The following is a 23,834-nucleotide window of genomic DNA, read 5'->3' on the forward strand; positions in this document are numbered from 1 at the left end:
CAGATGAGTAATAAAAGGGGCTGATGCGCTCATGTTAGGAAACAAATATTTGCAACATCATAGCACGTTTTCCAGAGGAGGTGTTTCTTTCGAGCAGTTGCAAGAAGAGCTTCAGTAGCCCGTTACTTAAGTCGCTTGCTTGAATATGCTTGTCCTATACGACTAGACGATTTGAAACAGTGGCCCCAAAAAAATAACGCTATCAAGATGAGGCAAGTAATTTTTACGAAGGTGGTATTTCAACCCACTCACATCTTTATTTCATGGGAACATTCGTCATTGCAATAGCGGAACAAACGCTTTATTTGACCAACACACAATTAAAAGGCACACAACTTAGATATAGCGCTTAGATGGCTAAATTTAACCTTAGGGGCAGTAGTATTTAGAGAATGGCAGAGCTCATATCTTTGCGCCATTTTTAAAAGACACTGAAATGCTGCAGAACACTTTATTGCATACTTTATTGCAAAAGGCGCATTTGAGCCACCCACGTTTGAATCTATCCGTTCATGATTCCCTACACGTGTTCCATAATTTCGCCAAGTATCGACAAGGTAACTTCTGTCCTTCACCGACGACGCCAGAAAAACAAACTATCAACACTAGAAAGACGTTCTTAAACCACAGAAAGTACTTGACCAAAACAGTCAAAATACTGTTTGTCGCTAATTTTCCTTTTCCATTTCAGAACTATTTCTTCGATTCGAAAATCGGTGATGTTAATTTAGATTACACAGGTGAGTTGGCATGTTTATTTTGCGATGCTGACACAATCATCAACAACGCATTCATTGTCGTCTAAGTATAGATTAGTAGTTGTGAATCAGAGTAGCGGTAATTCAATTTCAGGGACCTGCCTTTTAACAAGTGAAAAGACCAGGCGATCATGAAGGTAATGATGATGATGATTAAAAGAACGATATCAATACTGATATGCAAATAATATTCCTTGAGGTCCAGTACAACACGAATCCGTTAATGCCAGAAAGCAAATGAAATCGAATATTAAATATTCTTAGAACAGCGCGCAAATAATGCGGATTGAATACCTTGGAACAAAGATCCCTTAAATTTCTCCCATGCTGAGCGGAATCAGACTCTCTGTCCGATGCTTCAGCAGTCTCTACCACAAGTGCATCGGGTATGCGCTGATTTTCAATTAACGTCCGTCGCTCCAATGCTTTAGGCTGTGTTCCAATGAACGGTAATGTATACGACTAAGCGGACAGCTGCCATCTACTTTTTCAAATTCTCACGTCGACGTCAAAGCAGACGGCTTTGCGAAGACAGCATCGTCGTCAGGTCGTCCACGCACAAGAAAACGAAGAAACGCTTTCCTATGCTCCTAAATAAAGTCCACATCGCGTTTTAGTGCGATAACAAATATATGCGCACTACAAGCGCATATCTGCTGTTGGCGTCGCCGTGAGGTTCCGTATCAAGTCCAAGGGCGATAAAATCTTCGAGTGAGTACGAGTGAAAGCGTGCGAGGGTGTGCCGGCGATCGCAGCTATATCCTGCGCACGAAAGGAAGGAAAGCTTGGAGGAAGAGCGCCGTATTTCGTCGAGCGTGTTCCGCTCTGTCTTCAAAAAGTAGAGGACGCTTAAGCTTCGCCTTCAAGAGTGGAACGCGATAGCGTTATCACAGCCCGTTCGCACCGCCCACTCATTCGCTCGGCATGCTCTCTTGAGTCACACAGCGGAACGAACCAAAGAACTCCGTGTCTCGGAGGGAGAAACTATCTACGCGAGCCAAACGTCGTGCACGGACAGCCGGGCCGTGACGCGCCATGAAGGCGGACGCGATCATGGGGCTGAAGCCTCGATGGAATCGTCCTCTATCTCGCTTGGGAGCACCGTGCAGACGCATGACACACATCGAAGGGGACGCTTGGCACACATCGCCTGGCACACATCGCAGCCTCATCGCAGCAGATGGCACACATCACAGCCTCGCACACATCGCAGGGGACGCTTTCCGATCAGACGCGCCACGGCGCAGCGATAACGTCAGAGGCGTCCCGCATCGGACGCTGCACCTAGAAATCGCGGTGTGAGCGGAAAGAGGAGCCGCGTCGCGCGGGCGAGTGGCGCGCCACCTATCGGGGCAGCGCCGTACATTACGAGGAGGGGGTCTTCTGTGTTTGCCGCGAGATAGCTCCGAGTGCGGGCCGCCCAATCGCAGAAGAAATGTAGCGGAAACGTACTTCGCTACGCGTTTAACTGCGACTTCTGTAATTTACATGCTCATAATTACCGGTATACACCGCAGTATAACTTTCTACTGCACGTTTCTAAGGCAACACCGCATTCACTAGGGGCGCTTTTGTCCCGCTTTGAAGCATCGGACTCATGGCTGAGTGGTAGCGTCTCCGTCTCGCGCTCCGGAGAGCCTGGTTCGATTCCTACCCAGCCCATCTTGCAAGTTGTTTTTATTCATAAATTGCCTTCCGCCATTTCTCGCTCACGGCCAACGCCGACGACACCGGATTGTCTGCGGCACGAGCTCCTTCATGCTGTCGCGTTTAAACATTTACAATATAGACTACCTGCGAACTTTCAGTTGCATGGTGTAACAGTCGCTGTAACTAACACAGCTTGGCGCTTAGACCATGTTCACGCACTGGAAGGGGCAGTACGCCAAGCGGCTTGAACCAAGAAGGTCTAAGTATAGGTGCCAAAGAAATGTGTGTCACTGAGTGTGGTGCAAGTGAGGGAACAATTTGCAGCTTCCTCAGGCCACTCGTTTGCACAGTTTGTGCAGAAAGAAGCGTCAGAGCGCCTGGTAACCCAAGTCATAACAGCCGTCAAGTTCGGTGCAGTCTCGGTACACTTGCCGCACCTGAACATTTGCTGCGCAAGTGACAAAATCGACGCTCACGCGTGATCACTGTCTAATAACGTTTCTTTTATGTCCAAAATGCAACTTTGGGTACTGGTTTACCTTCGTTCGCCTTTCATCCGGAGACTGAGCCAATCATACCCCAATGACAGACATAGAAAGGTCGCAAACAGCACTGTAATGTCACGCCCGCAGCGTAGCAACTCAGGACGCACACTTTCGCGTATTGTAGAACAGCAAAAACGAATACCCATTCAAGCATTCTTGCCAGGTATGAAATCGCTTGTGTTCACGTAAGGTCTCGTTTAGGTAGCTCGTGGTGCCGAGAATAGCACCGCGGCTGACAATCTTGCTAGTAGGCTACCGAAAAACTTTTATATATGCCTTCAGGGGCACCTACACTCTCGCACCGCAGCAGACGCTTCGCAAAGAGCTATAATAGATGGTGAACAGTGACGAAGTGAGCTGTAAACTATAGCTTCCGGTAGGGCGCGCGCCATTTCGATCGGCGCCCTTACGTCGGTGGCGGATGTCTCTCCACCGATGACCACGTAAACGGCCGAGAGAGCGACAGAAAGCTATTCACGTTAATTAAAGAGAAGAAAGATATAAAACTGTGTTTGTGGGATTTTTTTGTTGAGAAAGTGTTCACATAAGATATATTTTCAGAGTAAAAAAAAACAATTTCTGGCGAGTATAAACACAGTAAAAATATTCGCTTATGTTTGCTAATACGGGCTGCAGAATTTAGTTTGCTTTTCTGATTGCTTAATAAGAATTGGGGAAGGGAAGGGGTGGCTGCAGATCCAAATACCACTTTAGAATCTACGTGAGGCAATGGCTTTGGTGAAGCGGTTAATAAAAATGCTATAAATTCACACATTTCATTTCGGCGTCACTAACGCAAAAAATAGAAGAAAGTAACCTGGCCTGCGCGCCTTTCTTCTAGCTCATTCGTTCTACTCAACATGAGAGCCCTTACACTGCCAGGTACGTTTTAATATTTTTTGCTTATTTTGAACTTACCAGCCATTGCACTGCCAATGCCTCGTTGTGAGTACGTGCCATAGTACAGAAATCATCATCATCATCATCATCATCATCATCATCATCAGCGCACGGCGATCATATAGAAAAGACGCACTTAGACGTTACATAGAAGTATACTAGCGAATGTGATTTAATAATTAGGCAAATACCCATAAAAAACGCTTGAAAGGTTTCTTTATGGAATGAATTGTGGTCTTGATAACGTATGCTTGTTGCGGTGGTGATATTTGTGTATCGTTTGTTTTGTCACTGAGTAGAAAGGAAGGAAATCAATTTTATTCAAGGTTCCGCAGGCCACGAGAGCTTTGGGTTCTCATGGAGTGGGCGTCTCCCATGACGGAACCGGGAGGTTGAGTTTCCTGGCGGCGTCGTGGATCTGCGGGACGGCCCAGAATTGGGGAGCGACTTATTTGCTCCGGATCGCTTTTTCAAACTTGCGCTTGTACAGTTCGGAGTCGATGCGAGCTTGCGAGCGCGGCCAGAGTGAGTGATAGACGTTAAGGGATGTATTGCAATTGGTGCAATAAGACTTGTCGTAGAGCTCAGGCATTTAATGGTGTAGTCTGTTTTGCGTGGGGTATGTGTCTACCATTCTGAGTGTAACCGCTTGAGCTCGAGTGAGCATGTGGTGTGGCGTGCTATACTCTCTATGTTGTAGGTAGCAGTGTTTAGTGATTACATTGTATGTAGTGGGGGCGTCCTTGTTCTCCGAGTGGTCGGGTGAAGCCGCGCGGTCTGTAAGCGCGCGCGAAGCCTCGTGTGCCGCCTCGCTAAGGTTGGGGAGGCCGCCGATCTTGGGCCCTAAGTGTGCCCGAATCCAGTATATGACGTGGTTCTTAATCTCTTTCTTTGTGACTATTCTGAGAGCCTGTGTGCAGACCATGCCCTTCTGGAAAGCTCTGATAGCGGCTATGGAGTCGCTGTAGGTATGGGAAAGATTGTCGTCGGTGAGCGCAACACAGATCGCAACCTGTTCGGCCTGTTCAGGCTTCCTTGCAAATACCGTGACTGCATGTATCGTGGATCCGCGGCCGTCCACAACCGCCACTGCGAAAGCTTTGTTTCCCGCGTATGCCGCCGCGTCCACGAAAGCTGAGCGTTCGCGGTTCGCCAAGGCTTGGCTAAGAAGGAATTGTCCTCGCGCTTGTCGTCTGCCCCTGTTGTTTTCGGGGTGTACGTTTTTGGGTATAGATCGGACCGTGACCTTGGCGCGGATGTCCCGTGGGAGGTCCGCAAAGTATTTTTCTGTGTTTCCTTGAACAAAGCCTAGCTTCCCTAGGAGAGTGCGCCCCGGGGGCGTCGTCGAAATCCCAGCAAGCTGGGCGTGCTGCTGGGCTTCGGCAATTTCTTCCAGGTTGGTTTGCATGCCCAGATGCCCCAGCTTCTCGTTGGTGGTGCTGATCGGAATGACGAGGTTTTGCTTAGTGACCTCTATGATTTGGGCCCTAGGTCCATCTCTTTCGGATCGTGACCAATTGAGCATTGCCGCAACGTCTGTGAAGTGACAGGTGACGAACGCGTGTATGAGTTTGATGAGATTATGTTCCTTGAGGTCCCTGTGTCTACTGGCAATTCTTCTGATGAGCTTGATAGCGTTGTTGCTCTTGGTGATGAGCTTCTGAACCGTAGAGGCTTTGACGTCTTTAGTCTCTACGATCATACCCAGGCTCTGAATTTGTTGACGCACGGTATGGCGTGTCACGAATTGGTTCGTACGGTAATTCCGTGACTATAATCGGTCTCAAGAGTATGGCCTGCGGTTGGGTCTGCGTACGAGCAGCTCCGACTTGGTAGGCGAGCATATGAGTCCTGTGGGAATTAGAAATCCTTCAACGGTGTTCACTGCTTCTTGCAAGATATCCTATACCATGCCCGGGGTTCCATTGGAGACCCACATGGTGATGTCATCTGCGTATATGGGGTGCTCGAGCCCGTGGATCTGTCCGAGTTTCTCAGCAAGTCCCGCCATGGCAAGGTTGAAAAACATAGGGGAGATGACCGAGCCTTGGGGGTTGCCCCTACTCCCCAGCGAGAGTACCTCTGTGGAGAAGTCGCCCAATTGGAGCGTAGCCGTCCTGTTATCCAAGAATGACTTGACGTACGCATGGAATCTAGCTCCGAGGTTGAGTTTGGAAATGATGTCCACAATGTATTGGCGAGACAGGTTATCGAACGCGGTCTCCAGGTCCAACCGGAGAATGGCCTTGCCGTTTCTAATGGGGTCATTAATGATTTCGTGCTTGATAAAAATCATGGTGGCTTGAGTTGATAGACCGGGCCTAAATCCGATGAGGGTGCGTAGCAACAGTACCTTGTTTTTCAGGAATCCGAGATTCTGTTCTGAACTACGTGTTCCGCCGCCTTACCCAGGCACGACGTAATATGGGTCTGAGTATGCTTTCAATGAGTAACTGAGGATGAAGTATGCTTCCTCTGAGTAACTCACTAGTGAATGACGCCAGCAGCCACGGAGACTACATGGGCTGTAAAGGCTGCAGTGCTGCTCGGCTTGCTAGCTTTTGGGCCGCAAATTAACATCAGCACCCACCCAGCCAGCAGCCAGAATCAGAAAAATATACGGCAGGATTCGCAAAGGTAGTTTTCCCTTGAAGTCGCCTTGATGTTGTTGTGAACCTTTGTGGTATCTCAACTAACCTCGATGGCAATAATCAGACTTGCGCAGTGTGCGAGACAGTGATCCGGTTTAAACCAACAGTGAGATAAGCCTTGATGTGTCTATAGTTCAAGAAACCCTTAAGTGTGCAAGCCCATATTATAGAACTTCTGAAGAGCTTGTATGGTTGTTTTTATGTAGCAACGGCCAAGGCAGAGAGAAATTTCAATCGGATGTGCTGAATTTGTTTTTGTTTGACTGGCCATGACTTTCGCAACTGAAGTGTGTTTCGAAGTGAGTGCGCCACACCACGCGTGCTGCTTCACAAACGCATGTTCACACATGAACTATCTCGAATGCTATTGATATGAATGAACATACACTGAAATCGATTAAAGCGCATTTTCATCCACACTCGTAGGCAATCCTCCTGGATTTTCGGTCACACGTTGCTACTCCTGAAGTGCGTTGTCCGGCCAATAGTAGTGCACGTACTGGTATAGGTTTCTCAGGATAGGGCCAGAATTGATGAAGTAGAGTGACTATCTTTAGCGTCCTTCATGGGGTTAAAAAGCATGAGGGTTTTTTCACCTCCATCAGAAGGTCTGCTAACAACCTCCTAACTTGAAATAATGTTTCTTTCAGGCGCAGATATGACGGCGTGGGTTTATTTTCCTAACGACAAGTACATACTGACATCAGCTCACTTTTGCGATGAAAGTGGAACAGATCCCCACCATCAGGTAAGTTAGAAAAGATCAGTTCGGCTAAGTATTATAGAAAGGTTACGTGCACTGTTGGCCACTCTTCGTCAGTAATTCTGTCTCCGTGTGCTTACAGCCTTGTGCGCACGAGCTTATACGTGCCAGACATACGGTTCCATGGGGTTGAGCTGTGATGAGCTAATTCCTCACCTGTCAAACGTTATTACAGTAGCGGATAGCTTTCTATCAGGCTTGCATGTAACGAATTACACAAGCTCAAGTACATGAACAATTACATTTCTGTTATTGTTGTGACTGATCGCTTACTGTCATTACTGAGCAACAATCCCGCTAATTCAATTACATTTTTGTGAGTAATAAAATGCACGTAACGCTCTATTATACCAACATAATGTGCTTGTTATAGGATACGCAGCTTTGCGTACTTGAATTTGGCGGGGACCATTGACGAAGGAGTGCGTCAGTGCCACACCCCCGGTTCGCGGATGGCCATGTTCCGACACGATTAAAAGCCGTGCACTCAGAAATTCGTCCATCATAAACCACCACCATCGGATGGCAGGCCGCCTGAACTGTCGAGCAGTGGCTCTATAGTGACAGCCACTTGGGACCTCGATACGAGGAATCAGCTACAGACAATTATTTGAGCTTCTCAGTGCCCGTACATTGGGAGCGCATTCACCGAAAGCCGGCAACAATACAGAGCTATGCTTCTTAGAGGACCTAATTTTCTGCATCTCGGCACTCAGTAACCACAAAGTTACAATATGTTACAGTACATTATGTTACAACACAACAATACCGCGTGTACACTAGGGAAATTAACAGTGCCGCTGGTGGAGTCTTGGCAAGAGAGAATATGACGGATGAAAAATTAGAAAAGCAATTCTTAGTGAATGCGAGCAGCATGAAAAGTCTTGCAATGGACATACAGATGAAGCTGTGCTAGCTAGTTGTATTTACAATATCTGTGCAATGTAGTAAAGGTTGCCAGGGCTGTACCGAAATTATATTTTGCAATGACGTGATGGAACTGTTGTAGGCTACTTTTTTATGTAACGAGAAAACGTCTTATTATGATCAAAATCTCTCTTGATATACTGATCTACTTTAAGGCTGAAAACATCAATGACAGCAAGAATACTGAGGGTAACCTACGGATGCATTTTTGACAGGTTAAAATATACTTCTTATTGCAGCTGCGTTATTGATTCGCAGTATAAAAATTCGCGCCCTCAAGTGTTCTGGCTTTTGCCATGGCTCGCAATCTTCCCGGCATAGTGCGCAATAAAATTGTTTAACGGAATCGAAAATTCAGGCAGAGCTCATTTCACAAGGAATATTGTTGAGGTTAATACAATTCGCACTGAAGCAATGAAGTGGCAGATCGTGTTGCTATCATAGAGGTGCGTTGAGTATGAGATGTGTATGGAACCACATTATCCTGACTTACCCGTGCGTACTGTCAGTACATACCCGTACTGACACGAAGTGCGTGCCCGTAGTCTGTGCCAACGACTATTCAGAAAAGTTTCCTTGAATTGATGCGATGCGGGTTCGATTACGTTAAAGCAGTGGAGAAATTTCATATGATGTTCTTGCCATTGAACAGCGTTTTGCCATGCGAAGTGGCGCACGGTTACCCAAGTCGCCCACAAAGAGGTTCGTTGAAGAGCTGCAAACAGTCAGTGGGTCACACTCAGTGTCCCAAGCTGACATATAAAGATGTCTGATTGAAGAGCGACGCATACTCCATGAATCCCAGCCCAGGGACCCAACTAGTCGTCAACGATGTTCACTGAAATGCTCCGCATACCCAAAGGCACACATCGAGTTCGCCAAGTTGGAATGAAAGAGAAAGATTGAAGAGCTGCAAACAGTCAGTGGGTCACACTCAGTGTCCCAAGCTGACATATAAAGATGTCTGATTGAAGAGCGACGCATACTCCATGAATCCCAGCCCAGGGACCCAACTAGTCGTCAACGATGTTCACTGAAATGCTCCGCATACCCAAAGGCACACATCGAGTTCGCCAAGTTGGAATGAAAGAGAAAGATTGAAGAGCGCGTACATAGTTAGTGTCACATACCGGGTTCCGCATTCTTAGTGACTTTTATCGACGTTAAACAGGTCGTCTGTTGGAAAGCGGCGTGTAGGTACGCATACCACAAACCAACTCAAACAATTACATTCGGCTGTTGCATTCGAACTTTCTTCATTCAGCACAACAGCCCAAGGTTCTAACTATTCGAACATGGCCTGCCCAGTAGTCCAGATTGGTGGCAGAGTTGTTGGACATATAGATAGGTCAATGTTGTACGGGAATTATTCCGGAGCTGGTCTTCGTTCCTGGTCCTGGGCCTCGAAAGATTCAGTACCGCACACAATGTTGCCGGCATTGTGCCAGGCGGCATGGTGCGTAAATTTAATAGCTCCGTCTCACGACAATCATGCTGTCGGCCCGTGACAGGTGTGGGATGGGCTGCCTCTTCTGTCTATCGGTTCACTTCTTCCGAGTGGTGACGTACAGTACTTGCCACTGTTTGGTGGCTTGTCTGCGGGCGAGCTCGATAATTCGGTCGGCGGCGGTAGCGCTTCGAGGGCTCCTCGCTCCGCCGCCGCGATGATAGAATTCTTCATGCCTGTTGCTCAAAATTTTATTCTCGTTGGGCCCTTGAATAGCCACCGGCGCGATCATTTGCCCATCTACGGTGTCTCACTTGTAGCCCGCGAAGCTCGGCGGGCGCCCTGCGCGCATGGCACACACGAACACTTCTTCCACAGCCACTGACAAGAGGGTTTGTGCCCTGAGCCTGCCACAAGGCTTAAGGCTCGCTCACCGGTGGTCGGGGCGAAAGGTCTCGTAAAATTCTGAAAAGGCAGTCCTAGCAGGCGAAACTGACATTCGCTGATGCAACACAGAGCTGAGTCCGATGTGCATGGTTTGGATCACGTATCTAGGTTTGTGACACCAAGCATGAGCGAAGTTGTCTGAGCTCGATGCGGACACGTCCACACTCATCGGCGACTGAAGCTAGCCAGTACCTGCACTGGCTAACCTCCCTGTCTTTACTCCCCTTTTGTCTCTCTCTCCTATGAATTAGGAACAAAAATGCATTAATGTTTAATTGAAAGCCGCTAAGCGTTCCTTCGTGCTACAACTCATTGCTTCCAAGCGAATGCGTGATACGCTCGGCCTGCTCGGCCCGGTATTATATTTGTCATATAGATCCCCAGATATATGCTACGCAATATGTTACCACTGGGTATGTGTGTTCTCATTTTAGCCAAACCCCCATAATGGGTCCGTGCAACATTCTTAAAAAGTCGTTAAAATTTCTGCGGTGCTACGGAGAATTCAACCCGCGTCACAGGAGTTCCTCAATCTCCCTGGCCCGACCCTTTGTGCACTGGACAACAAATGCGCGCGGGCAGCGAGGCGAGAATTGTCAAGGCTCTCACGCACGATGCATCGCAGACGCCTCGCGTGAACTTCTTAGCTGCGCAGCTGGATGGAGCAGCGTCCCGACTGGAAGGCACCAGAGAGAGCAACCCTGCTCTTCTTTCGGCCTGACGGATGCCACGCCAAAGCACGTAAAACTAGGACACGTTCTGTACGCTTAGTACTTGCGCAAATTACCACTTCCCTTCAATTCGATATGCTGTATATGCTTCTCTGCATAGCAATGATGTATAGCGGCAAAGGCAATACTGAAAGCCCAAAATATCGTTGTTGATGTTATTACGAAGACACTTCTGGGACGACACGGGGTGGAGCAGTTTATTTGTTACTGGACGATGTAGGCCAGGAAAGTCGTAGTGGGAGTATTGGTAGGTGCAAGCAGGGGAGTAGGAAAACAATGGTGCAAACTACAGGCGGGTCTAGCCTTCCAGAGGCATGCCGGCACTTGCTCCGCCCTAGCGTATTTTTATTCCTAGCTGGTATAAGCATGCACATGAATCAGCAGTTTATCGTGGTATGCATTTTTCTTCATATCCAAAAAGGCAATTACCTGCATTACGTGAGTGGTAAATGGTGGCATTAGTTGTTAAACTTCACCACTCCTTAAATAGAGGTAAGTCATAGCGACCACTTCATGATTCGTATTTCTTATGTTTAATTAACGGAATTTGCGTCCACAAATTTCAATGCGAAGGCAATTATGCGACAGCAGAAGCAATCCCTTATGAAACACTGTCGTATATTGCCCAATCAGGTTTTACACCTTAGCGAAGATAAAAAGTTGGGTCGAGTTGGTACGTCAGCAGGGCGAAGGTAAAATCATTCACTTTTATACTCATTCTGTAAGCTTACAGAATTCATATGCAAACAATGTCGTGTAAATTTCACGTGTGTACTTCCGTGAGAATTATGTTAAATGTATACGAAATTTTGTCGTAGCACTGACCGATTCATTCCCACTCTTTCAGCACCGTATTGAGTATTTGGCGAAACAACGGGTACAGCTCAGCACCGGCACCTTCACTCTCTGCATCGGCGTTTACATCGGAAATGACCCGTAAGACCCATTTGACCCATTTGTTGCTTCAATTCAGATTATTTGATTTTATTTTCCATTTGAAAGTGCAGAGTAGTTAACTGAATGGCTTACCAGCTAAAATATAACAATGTAAATCCAATCACTTGGCCATCCACACCTAACATTTTCCACCCTTTAGAGGGCTGGTTAATCCAGTGGCTAATGTTTTTGCAATATAAAGAGGTTTGCTCCCTTGGGATGTACTTCTCTCACAAATAAGTATTTGCCATCGTACTTGCTTGCATTTCCTTGAAAACCCTGCGCTCGGTACTGTCTTGTCGAGAATGTCATGTCACGCCGGTAACGGGCTTGTCTTTCATGACCAGTGATTACCAGGCGCGCCTTTGTAAAGGAAACGCAACGTTTTCTGTTCTGCAGCAAAGATACGCCGCAAATGGTGTAACTGCTTTTAGAGTCAGCTCTTAGAGCTGTAAAAAGGAAGGAAATATTGTTCACGACGGCGCACTCATACTACACCTGTGAAAAAAATATCCAATAATCAAATAGTTGTAAAATTCTGTAATAATTCTAGGAACCTATTTTTTTCACAGACATATCTGACGGGAGAGTTAGAGAGTACAAGCGTGAAATTAATATTTCGTGCTGTGTGTTCTCGTTGTGTTGTGACGGCTACAGTCATGTGTGCTACCCATGAAAAGTAGTGAAAGTTTTTTTAACTCGTAAGCATGAATGATTGGTTCTCACCTCCTAAGGGCTAGGGTGAATGCAAGAAGACAGATTAAGCACCCTTTGCACACTTATAAGGGCTTTGTTATGTTTACGGTGCACTGGTAATTTCCGGGTTCCTTGAAAATTCGCAAAATCTAGAATATAATTTTTTGCTTTTGCCGTATTACAGCACAGCGAAGTAACCGAGAAGAAAGCGGGTTAACCAAGGGGCCACATTTTTATTAGCCCTATCATAAGAAGCCAACAAGCACCGACAGCAAGGACAACAAAACGGAAATTACTTGCGTGTAATAAATGAAGTAAAGAAACGTTGCCTTACTTCATTTGATACGCACACGCAATGTCCCCGATGTTGTCGTTGGTGTCAGTGTTTGTTGGCTTCTTATGATATTATTATTATTATTATTTGTTTTGCACATACACACATATATACAGTTAACAGGAAAGGGAAAGCGAGGAGCACGCTGGCAACTGCCACCGGAAGGGGCACAACGCCTGCCTACTCTTCTGAAGGGAGGTGACAGCAACACAGAAATGGAAGATAGGAAGGAAGGGAGGAAAGAGGAAAGGAAGAGCAACAGGACAACTCTAAAGACTAAAGTAGAACACAGTAGACTAGCGCTAGCACAGCGAAACAGACATTTTAGTTCATGCGAAGCGATATTGCAGTGCATTGTGTGAAGGCAATATATATATATATATATATATATATATATATATATATATATATATATATATATATATATATATATATATATATATATATATATATTTGGTGCTAACACTACCACGAATTGCATATTCACATATTTAGCGACAACAAAATAGAAATACTTATTTACCGTTTCGGCTTGTGGATCGGCTTTGATGGAGAAGTGAAGGTGACCACAGAACCCAGTCGTTCCCGAAATGTCGGAAAAGAAAAAAACAACACACGTATGAAGAATATTTGGCTTCAAAGGAAATGTTGGCGAAAAATGTAACCTACTGAAATAAGATATTTTCTTTTCACGCTGTTATAACACATGGGCAAACCGAAGCACAAGGCTAGTAGCGATGAGTCGCGGAAGGAGAAGCGGAGTCCTCAATCTCGAAAAAAAAAGCGCAAAAAACAACAACAGAAAACGTGCTTTCTACAGCGGTGGATGGGAAGAACACCTGGGTGATAATGGACAAGGGTGACAATCCTAAGGAGGTCCACAGACCATTTCCTTAGCATTGTGGATCCTGTAAATTCTATCAAACACTCACTATTTGAACCTGCTGAAGATTTTAAACCTGAGCTCAAGGACAGGATCTAAGGAGCTAAGCGGTGAAAACACAGCGCACACGAAGCTCAGCGCACTATAACCTCATCGCGGATCATTTTCAAATAGGGACCGCGCGGCTTTGCATGGATCTGCCGTACGCAGCAGCCCCCAGGGTAAAATGCCCCCGCCCTTGCTCCATCTCTCCTCTTCCCAGCGCCTTGCTGGCGACGGAATACGGTGCGCTTTCGCACGTCTTCTCTCTCTTGCGCGCACAAGATTTAGCCGGCATCGTTGGCTCACACTTGCACATATTCACTCGCACACACAGCATACAGCGCATGGCTACGATGTTATCGCCTAAGGGCTTGATGCCGAATATCACGGCGACAACGAAGGGAGTATTGCGCCTGGAGTGGCCATATATTTGCTATCGCAAAAAAGTTTACACGATACATTGACCGAACCGACTTTAATCCCCTAGCCGTGGCACAGGCTTTACGTATTGAAGCAAATCACATTACCAGGTCTATACTAACACTACAACTACACGAAAAGCACTCAGCGCAACGTCTCGCTTCTCTGCCCAAATTAAAGGAAATTTTAGCTGTGACACAGCCAATGCGGCCTACCTTCTTGAATGTAATACCTGTAATCTATAGTATATTGGTCGTTCAGCGACACCTTTCAGGATACGATGCAATACTCGCCGGTCACACACGAAAGCTCTTTCGAATCTCCCCATATCGAAACATGTGAACCTTCGTGGTAACTTTTTCAATGACTTAAAACCTGAAAAGGGTCAATATTGGAATCACGCATTCGCTCGCACCACGTCCGGAAAACTAAGGAGCCCCACCTCATTTTTAAATTGAATGCCCCTGCCCGGGGTATCAATGAAAACACCGGCAAACTCACGCGCTTGCATTTGGTTAGGAAAATGTTCGTATGGTCGGAAAGAAATCCCTTCTGATTAAAACAATACGCACATTTTCTTAATTCTTGCTGACACTCCCCTGTATTTTTTTCTCATACTGTTTCGAGCCGCCATTCTGTCGCATGTCCCCTTCTCACGGCATCTCCTTATTTTAAGCAAAGACGATTCCTCGAGAATGGGCAAACAGCTTGCCTTAGGCGCGGCTCATCACATCCGGTCGGCTTTGAAATTATGCTTCATGCTTTTATCCTCGTTTCTTCGAGGCCGAGGAAAACGCTTCCTCGCCTTTGTCTCATCGCAGTCACCCATATGTTGTGATCTTTCCTTGTGCTATGCCCTCGTTTCGAAAAAAAAAACTTTTATTGGCGGTGTTTATTTTTTTTTCGCTAACACTTTGTTTGGAACCACACGTCCTTCCCATGCGTATTTTCACTGTCCGACTATTTGGGAACGAACGTGTTTTCTAGGTAAGTAGCGTCTGCGGTCAGTCCAGTTGATACGTGCCTTATAGAAATGGTTCCAGACGGAAAAAATTAGAAACGGACAACAGCAAAAAACACACCGACAATCTTGTTCACTCTGATGAAGGCCGCGGCAGCAGCTGGAACACTACAAAAATAATTGCAATTTTGTTGTTTTTAAACAGGTGAATATTCGGTTCATATATATATATATATATATATATATTACGGACGGCAGACGGGCGGGCTGCCTGTCAATACCGGTACTGTGGTTTGATAGCGAATAGAACCTTTACACTGCAATACCATGGACGCCGCTATGTTTGATCGATCACGTGTTGACGCGTCCATTAGGTGCTTCAGTTTCCTCCGTATTTGCAAAGGATGCGCATGACGCCCGCTGCAGATCAGCAAACTTGTGCTTTAGCGGATACTGCAAACGGTGAGTGGGTGGATAAGAGGAAGCCACGTAGGAAGCTACAAGTTGGAGGTTTCAGAGATCATTACGCCTTGCTCACTCGGCGCAAGCAGCATATAAGGTGTTTGTAATAGGAGGGGGGCTAGAAATATATTCCAAGCTGTCGAAACCTCTCGCTTCAGAGTTAAATCTAGATTATGATGACTTTTCGTTCTTGGCATTTTATTTGTAAATCCTTTTTCAGGACCGGGTGTCACGTTTCCGACTCAGCATTATTCTTTGGTTTGGTCACTATCTGAGTGTTTCTTTTTTGCCAATTATGAAATGAAACCATAATGAGACTGGTTTCAGAAGCAGTAACTGAAGTTGGGGGTAAGGTACCAAGGCAGCCACTAGGTAAGCTCTCCCAAGTAACGAAATACCTATTAAAGAAAAGATGCTTGACCCATGGCCAACTGCGGCCTTTAGAAAAGGGCACTTGTTCTGAAAAAGGTTTTAGAGGGCACCAACCCCATTTTGAGAAAATATTATGTTTCAGATAATCCTAATACGCTAAATCAGCAACATAAATGTTGTTCTTGGCTCGAATTTGATTTATGTGGTGATCGCAACTGTTACGATGTATGTATGATTCTGCTCTCTACTTGCAATGTATTACATTTGTTGTGTGTTTTGGCTGTTCAAAATACCAGACATTATATATGGTCACGCGTACTGAACTCACGCACAAAACTTTGGGATTCATGTACTGTCGGACTGTATATCTTTTATTCATCCAGTGTTCTACTGAGTGATATTTTGTGTCACTACTGTACCTTTTTACGCAAATTTGCTTCCTTTGCCAAGGGACAAGGAGTAGCCGGTGCCACTATAAAGGCGCACACCTCTCCTAATATTCATTTCAATTAAAAAAATGACCGAGAATGAAAGCGTGCAACTCAAGATATCAGAACTGTCAAAACTGATCATTAAGGAGAAAGTAAGAAATATTCGAAATTATTACGTGAGAAAGAATGAGGATGTAGCAAAATTGGACGGAGTATGATATCGACGAGAAGAAAACTTGTCGTAGGACAAGCCAAGATGTATACACTGAAAGGTAGTCAGAGTAATTATATCAGCAATTTCGAAGATATTTTAAAAGCAGCGGAAGAATTCTGTGGAGACCTGTACAATACCCAGAGCAGCCGCGCTATCTTCATCCGTAGTCCTGAATAGCATACTGAGGATCCATCAATAACTAGCGATGATGTTAGAACGGCCTTGCAACACAGGAATCTGGGAAAAGCGGCAGTAGCAGATGGAATAAGAGTCGATTTAAGGGAAGATGGAGGAAAAATCATTCTTAAAAACCTTGCGGCACTTTATACTCAATGCGTCGAGACTTCATGTGTGCCAGAGAATTGGAAGAATGCCGTGAGTATACCGATGCACAAAAAGGGAGACGTTAAAGAATGTGAAAATCATAGGCTCATTAGCTTTCTTTTAGTATTGTATAAAATATTCAACAAGATAATTTCAATAAAATAATGGCAACACTTGACTTTAGTCAACACAAAGAAGACGCTGGCTTAAGGAAAAAGTATTCTACAATGGATCACATCCATCTCATCAATCAAGCAATCGAGAAATCTGCAAAGTATAAACCACCTCTTTATATGGCTTTCAATGATTATAAAAATGCATTTGATTCAGTAAAGATACAAGCAATCATAGCGGCATTACGCAATCATGGAGTACAGGAGCAATACGTGAATATCTTGGGAAATATCCGCAAAAACTCCACAGCTAACTTGATTCTCCACAAGAAAAGTAGAAATTTACCTATCAAGAAAGGGGTCAGACAAGGAGACACAATCTCTTGAATGACATTCATTTCAGGCTTGCAAGAAGTATTCAAGCTATTAAACTGGGAAGGCTTAGAAGTGAGGATCAATGGCAAATGCCTCAGCAACCTTCGGTTTGCAGATGACATGTCTTGTTCACCAACACTAGTTTCAGGACCTTAACAGAGAAAGTGTTATAGTGGGGTTGAAGATTAACATGCTGAAGACAAAGTTATTGGTCAATAGCCTGGCATGGGGACAAAAGCTCAGGATCGCCAGTCAACCTCAAGAGTCTGTGACGAAGTACGTTTATTTAGGTAAATTACTCATAGGGATCATGGGAAGGAAATTTACAGAAGAGCAAAGATGGGTTGGACTGCATACGGACTGCATACATCGGCCGTAAGTCAACTGCTGACCTGCACTTCAATGCCCATCACATTTCTCCTTCGTTTCCACTTGTCTCGCATATGCGAGACCCGACTAGCACAATTCCGGCTCACACGCTCAGGACGCGAATGCATGTCGAACTGAGCAAGCACAGTGCTCAGTAGTTGCGACCATGGTGCTTGTATCAGCTTTCACCAGCAGCACTGCTACCGGAGCTTTCACTTTTCACACGTGACCTGTTTTCTCGCGGACGCAACAAACCCGGGGAATTGTAATGCAACAGCAGGATGCCTTAGAGGCCCGAGTCAAAAATATAAGTGGGTACAGGGCTATCAGCTCAAATATGAAGACGTGCGTTAGAACGAAATAAAAAAAGAAGGCTAAACAAAGGTTTCCGTTTCGAAGCTCTACGACTGTTTAGAATGCCGTCCTGACGCATGTTCAAGAACGTAAATCCCAGCAGGTGCGTTCCTGCTCGATTCTAGGGGGCCTGGTTAAGTTAGCCTTTCGCTATTCGCTGGAAAATGAACGGGACTCTCGCATTTTAGAGCCTCGAAAAGCCACATGGCGACGATCATCGAGCCACACTAGGCCCCATCACGTAGGAACGCTTCCCGTCTGAGACTCGGCGAACATGGCGGACGCTCAAAGCGTTGCCAGATTAAGAGGTAAATTTAGAATATCTTTTATTATTTACCTATTCGTAAAGATAACGTATGGAGAAAGTGATCGTGGAATGTTTCTCATAATACGCTTCCGTCTTTCCAGCATACGGGTAGTCAAGAGCAAAAACAACGAAAACCTCGGGAAGCCTCCGGGATCGCAGGTCACAATCACAATACAGGTTACCATCACCAGGATCATCTTCGTCACCGACTACGGCACGACGATTTCGATTGACGATATTAGCGGCAGCATGCCCGAATTTTCAAACAACTTTATAATGAAACGGATCGTGCACGTAAGTTTACGGCCCCATTTGAATGCTTTTGCGTTTAATACAGAGGCTAAACTAAACAAGAGAACGAGCTACCTAGTGCTGACTATTCGCTAAATAGGGTTGCGGCGCTTCGAGTTGTCAATTATCTTTAGTTACATCAGGTGGTTTGTGCACAATTTGAGCAGGACTAGATTTAGGATCGAAAGAAAGAAGTACTGGTGACAATTGGCGACATTGTTGACGAAGACATCACGACAAGCGGCCAGAAACTATACGCGCTGGAAGAACACACCATACCCCATGTTTATGACCTCGGTTTGTCCTTCTCTTGTCTCCAGATATGAGGTACACCTTACTTTTCAGAATATATTAATGCATAAATCCCACCGTTTAGCACTTGATACGCCTCTGATGGGAACAGTGTTGCAAGTTTTAAGTATACGGGTAAATTTCACGTTTGACCTCCGTATACTAGAACTGTCCTGCACTCGTGTCGCCTTGTATGCGCCGGCATATATGTATATATATATATATATATATATATATATATATATATATATACGCGCTGTATATACTGGCACGACCTATATGATAGGTAGGCGCTGAAATAAGGTATTGGCAAAGTGGCCCAAATCAGGGTTTTTCGTTTCGAATGAGGTATTTCCATTCAGGCATTTCATCCACAGCGTATGCCCTTGCTGGTAAATATGTTTAGGTAAGAAAAAAATGTAAATTGAAAAACAATATTGGGATGACAATCTCAACTTGTACTAATTCTATTCTCATTGTACCCGGCAGAGGTGTCTTCCGCGGACCAGGCAGTGGCGCCGTAGCGATGACCTCATAGGCCTTCTCCCCCGCGTGCTAAACTTTTAAAGGTGCCAGAAACTTTTTGGCGCGTACTCACCGTGGTAGCGGTGACTTGTGGCTTTGCCGTTTCTCTTCTAAGCCCCAGAGCATGGAATCGCACTGCGGCACCGGTGCAGCATTTCAATGTGGGCCAAATGTGAAACAAAAGAAAAAATAAAACGCGAGAAAGGCAGACGTCCGTGTACCTTGCATTGCAAGCGTGTTGAAGAACCCCAGGTGGTCAAAATGAATTCAGAGCTCTCAAGAAGGTGTCCCTCATAATCATATTCAGCACTGGGCATACAAAAACCACACATATAAAGAATAAAGAAGCTTCGGTGCGTCTGCGTATGCTGCATCCGGTGTATGGTCGCATCCGCCTAAGTTAGAGCACAGCCGTGAGTTCAAAGCCTAGGAGAAACCTTCTTATATGTAGGATTGCCAACGCTCTTCAGCCCCAGTGTTGACCATTTGCGAACACGACCGCTGTATTGGTAGAGAAATAGGCACCTTTTTTTATTTCGGACATCGAAAATAAACCAGAACAAGAACTCATGCGCTCCCAGGTATCTAGCTTTATGCGCCTACTCTCTGGCAACAAAAATTTGTATTATTCAGTATTCAGTCGGTGTGCTTCACAAATAGCGAAGTCAAGCAATCATAGTTGGTAATTGCGTGCTCAGTACACGGGGCATGAGACACAAGTCCCTTGCCTAACCCAAGGTGCTTTTTGGACGCAGCAATAAGTGCGAACCCAAACACTTCCTGTCACCTGCAGTTCTAGACTGCTGCGTATGCAAGAGTGGCGCTTCCAGGCACTTCACAACGCGTTATGGCTTGGAACCACATCACTTAGATGTTTTCAATAGATGTAAGCGTGTTTTACATATGCTTACAGGGCGAAGTCGGGTAGGAAAAGGAACAAATTGGGTGGCATCACGGACACGACGAAAATATTATGTTACTAATGCTAGCCGCGCTGCGTTAATCAAATGTGGAGCTTTTGGCATAACTGATTCTCGCACCTGAATCTTTTGTTAGGGGCATCTTGAATTTACATAATCAAATAGATGTGAAGGGCTACCAACGTGAACAATAAGTCAAATAATGCATTGCACTGGAAAAGAAAGATGTCTTCTGCCCATTGTTTCAAGTGAAGTATAGATAAGCTAATATTTTTTTACGAATATAGCTTCGAATTACTAAGCTGCGAAAAAAAAAGAAATCAGGTATAACGCTAACATCGCAACATAGGGCAATGAACAGGCATCACAATTTTAGAAGGTATATGCGTTAGACAGCAGCAGTTTAATAAAGAGCAAATCATGCACCGTCCGATGCATAAGGCACCCCGTACCTGGCGCTCGTTCTTTTCAGGGGTGTGCTATGCCTGCAGACAAATGCCCCGAGTCCCCCATCAGTCCTAAAGAAATTCCCTACCTTCAAACCGCCGCACTAAGAGATCATTAAATCGCAGTGTTGTCATCTCAACATTAGTTTCTCCCTCCTTGTCACTCTCCATTCTTCGCGCCGTCTGAGCTTTCAAAAATAACTCAGCTTTACCAGTTATATACTAACGAGAACGCGAAGAACTTGAGCACGGCAAGTTCGATGTGTGGGCAAGCCTTTTTACTAAATTTTGCAACACTGAGGCCAAGCAGGCTGCGGCCACATTCGTTTAGCAGAAATGGGAAGAAGTAAATTCCTTCAGAGTGAGTATTGTTTCAAAATCCTATTGTTTATTTCGCGGTAAGAGGTTTTAATACAATAGAAAATGATGGGTGAAAGTTTCATTGTTTAAAACACCGCACCTGTACCTAGCGGCACTACTTCAGTGTGACGTCACAGATTTCAAAACAATTTTTTTCTACGTTTGCTGAAATCTCCTGAAACTAATTTCAATCCTTCACGCTTGCAGAATACAATGTACTCTATAATTACCTACTACATATTAAATAGCACCGATAAGACGTCATCAATATCTACTTGCTGTGTCATAGTAGCTAGCGTGAAGGAGACTAACGAAGAAAAAGAAAGATGGGACAAGATCGAGCGCACTGTGCAGTTCCACTTTTTTTCAGCCTTAGTCATGTTCACGCTAGTAACGATGTCAGAGCAGCTGCATAAACAGTAACTAGCCCAACTTTCTTTGTTAATCAATATCCATGACGTCACGTCATGTGGGCGCGGGACCTGCAAGGGGCCGTCACCAGCTGATTGTCGTTTTGGCACTCACCAAGCCTCCTGTCAATATTTGCGGTGTTGCTGCTGATAATGATATATTGACATCTCTTTTAATATCAGGCGGTGACAAATATTCACCTAGCCTGCTCCAGTGAATAAGGAATGCTATTGCAAGTTTTCCTAATTATAACGTTTCGTATATATCTTAATCTTTTTCTCCTGCTTGAAATTTCTATTGGTACATTATACCACTAAACCAAGCCTGTAACAAATCTGGTCTTATCAGTCCCATCTCTGCTTTCTTCCACCAATACTCTGAACGTATCCTGTGTATCTCAACTGAGGAACGGTGGATGCTTCCATCCACTTGATATCCAATCGCTTCTGGAAGGTGTGCGTTACCTGTGGGTCTCGCTCGATAAATACCTTCGCATTACATTAGGGGGTTCTGACTTGTTGCCAGATCTTTGCTGCCACAGGAAGTGATGAGTGATCATGTTTTATTGGTCTCTCCTTTGAAAGGGGCGGAAAATAATAGTCACCTAGCCTGCTTGAGTTATTGAGGCATGCTTTTCATTCTAGCATTGTTATATATTTCCTTATTCTCTTTTCTCTTCCTCAAAACTTTTTCTCTATATGTAGCCACCTATTATTGCAGCTCAAATTACGCTTCTCTTTATTGCGCTTTTAAGGTGAGCTATCTCAATATCTGTGTCATCTGACTGTTTATGCAAAGCAAACTTGGTTCCGCTTCATCGGTACGACAATTGCGCAAATGAAAATTCTGCTCGCAAGTGAATAAGTAAACACAATTAACAAATGTTTTATTGGAAGACACGTACATTGCACTATAACACGAACACATAGAATTTCCGCCTTTTAGACATAAGCAACTAGAAAAACATCTAAACCAAAGCAATCGGCTGCAGACCAGAGAAAGAATTATCTGTTCGAAATGAAAGAAAATGGCGAGAATGTACGCCCACCGGTGTGTAGGGCTTCCTTTGAATATTGCAGAGCTCATTTCTGTACGTCAGTGGCATCACACAAAAAATAACTTGAAAGAAATGTTATGCCAGTGACACTGCCAATAAAAGGAAGTTACAATACCTTCTTCATTATGAGCTGTTCATTTATTCTTTTCAGGAATTACCCTTCTGATTTCAATGCTTCAATGTTTCTTCAATTGACACACTAGCAGCTCGGATACTTTCAATAAACACTTCATTGCACGTCCATATGCATTTCCTGCCCTTACAACAACATAATAAACTTGTATGAACGACTTCAAAAATGTGTTTTCCTTGTGATCATTCATGATTCCTTTCCTGTAAGTGGAACTGACCTATATGTATACTATACACGATGGTGTCGAATGGAGATGTGATTGTCTGATACTGCTTCCTGTGACAGGTGTTGTTGTGATTAAATAGTTGGCTGCGTTGACGGACGGCATAGCGAACACAGTGGAAACGGGCAGGTCATTAACATCTATTGGCAGAGCACAAAAAGAGATCTCAATATTCTCAAGCGCTGGCTGATCAAGGCATACAGGCAGGGTAGGTTGTCCTAAGCTAACATAACGTAGATTTCCTCTGCATACTTCACATAAAACAACGTATATTCACATTACAAAGTATCAACTGTTTAAGATTTTGTGTAAGGATGTAGGAATGTCAAATTGTTTGGTGTTAATCTTGTCCTAAAACTTACGCTTGTTACATGATTTGCACTGTACATTCCAATACATGCTCAATGATCACACCCCACTTGCACATATTTTCGTAGATTTATTGCCTTGAACGTAATATCCCGAAATGAAAAACGATGTGCTCGCATTTATTTGCATTGCAGCCAGCCACCACAAAGTTCTGCTTGGACAAGACAGATGGCGCAGAGATCGTTCGCAAACTACATTGCATGTTGCCAGCTTATCAGATGCGAAACAGGTGCGATATAGCGCATTCTGTATTTCTGTGGCAGGTGGTGTGTTGGCGAAACAAGCCGGTACCTGAAAGAGTAGCGCCGCAAAAGAGTGCAGGAAACTCACTGTACATTTGGCAGAGGCCATCAAGAGGTTTCTCCATTATTCAGCGTTTGCTGATAAAATATAGTA

General features: G+C 44.9%; 1 protein-coding gene across 1 annotated transcript; it reads left to right on the top strand.

Moving 5' to 3' along the window:
- The first annotated feature begins 696 nt into the window (after nucleotides 1–696).
- Nucleotides 697–23,001, top strand: LOC142587111 (uncharacterized). Its single transcript, XM_075698000.1, has 5 exons — nucleotides 697–740; nucleotides 7,155–7,252; nucleotides 11,667–11,755; nucleotides 18,514–18,706; nucleotides 22,865–23,001. The coding sequence occupies exons 2-5, from the start codon at nucleotides 7,163–7,165 to the stop codon at nucleotides 22,877–22,879; spliced, it is 387 nt and encodes a 128-aa protein (XP_075554115.1). The 5' UTR covers nucleotides 697–740; nucleotides 7,155–7,162; the 3' UTR covers nucleotides 22,880–23,001.
- The last annotated feature ends 833 nt before the right edge of the window (nucleotides 23,002–23,834 follow it).

The sequence above is a fragment of the Dermacentor variabilis genome, chromosome 7 (assembly GCF_050947875.1).
Source record: "Dermacentor variabilis isolate Ectoservices chromosome 7, ASM5094787v1, whole genome shotgun sequence".
Classification (NCBI taxonomy): Eukaryota; Metazoa; Arthropoda; class Arachnida; order Ixodida; family Ixodidae; genus Dermacentor; species Dermacentor variabilis.

Bases quoted from the DNA above. Each gene is read 5' to 3' on its own strand.
- LOC142587111 (XM_075698000.1), top strand. From the start codon at position 7,163: ATGACGGCGTGGGTTTATTTTCCTAACGACAAGTACATACTGACATCA. The intron at 7,253-11,666 runs GTAAGTTAGAAA...CCACTCTTTCAG, and splicing joins GAACAGATCCCCACCATCAG to CACCGTATTGAGTATTTGGC. The intron at 11,756-18,513 runs GTAAGACCCATT...CCGTCTTTCCAG, and splicing joins GTTTACATCGGAAATGACCC to CATACGGGTAGTCAAGAGCA.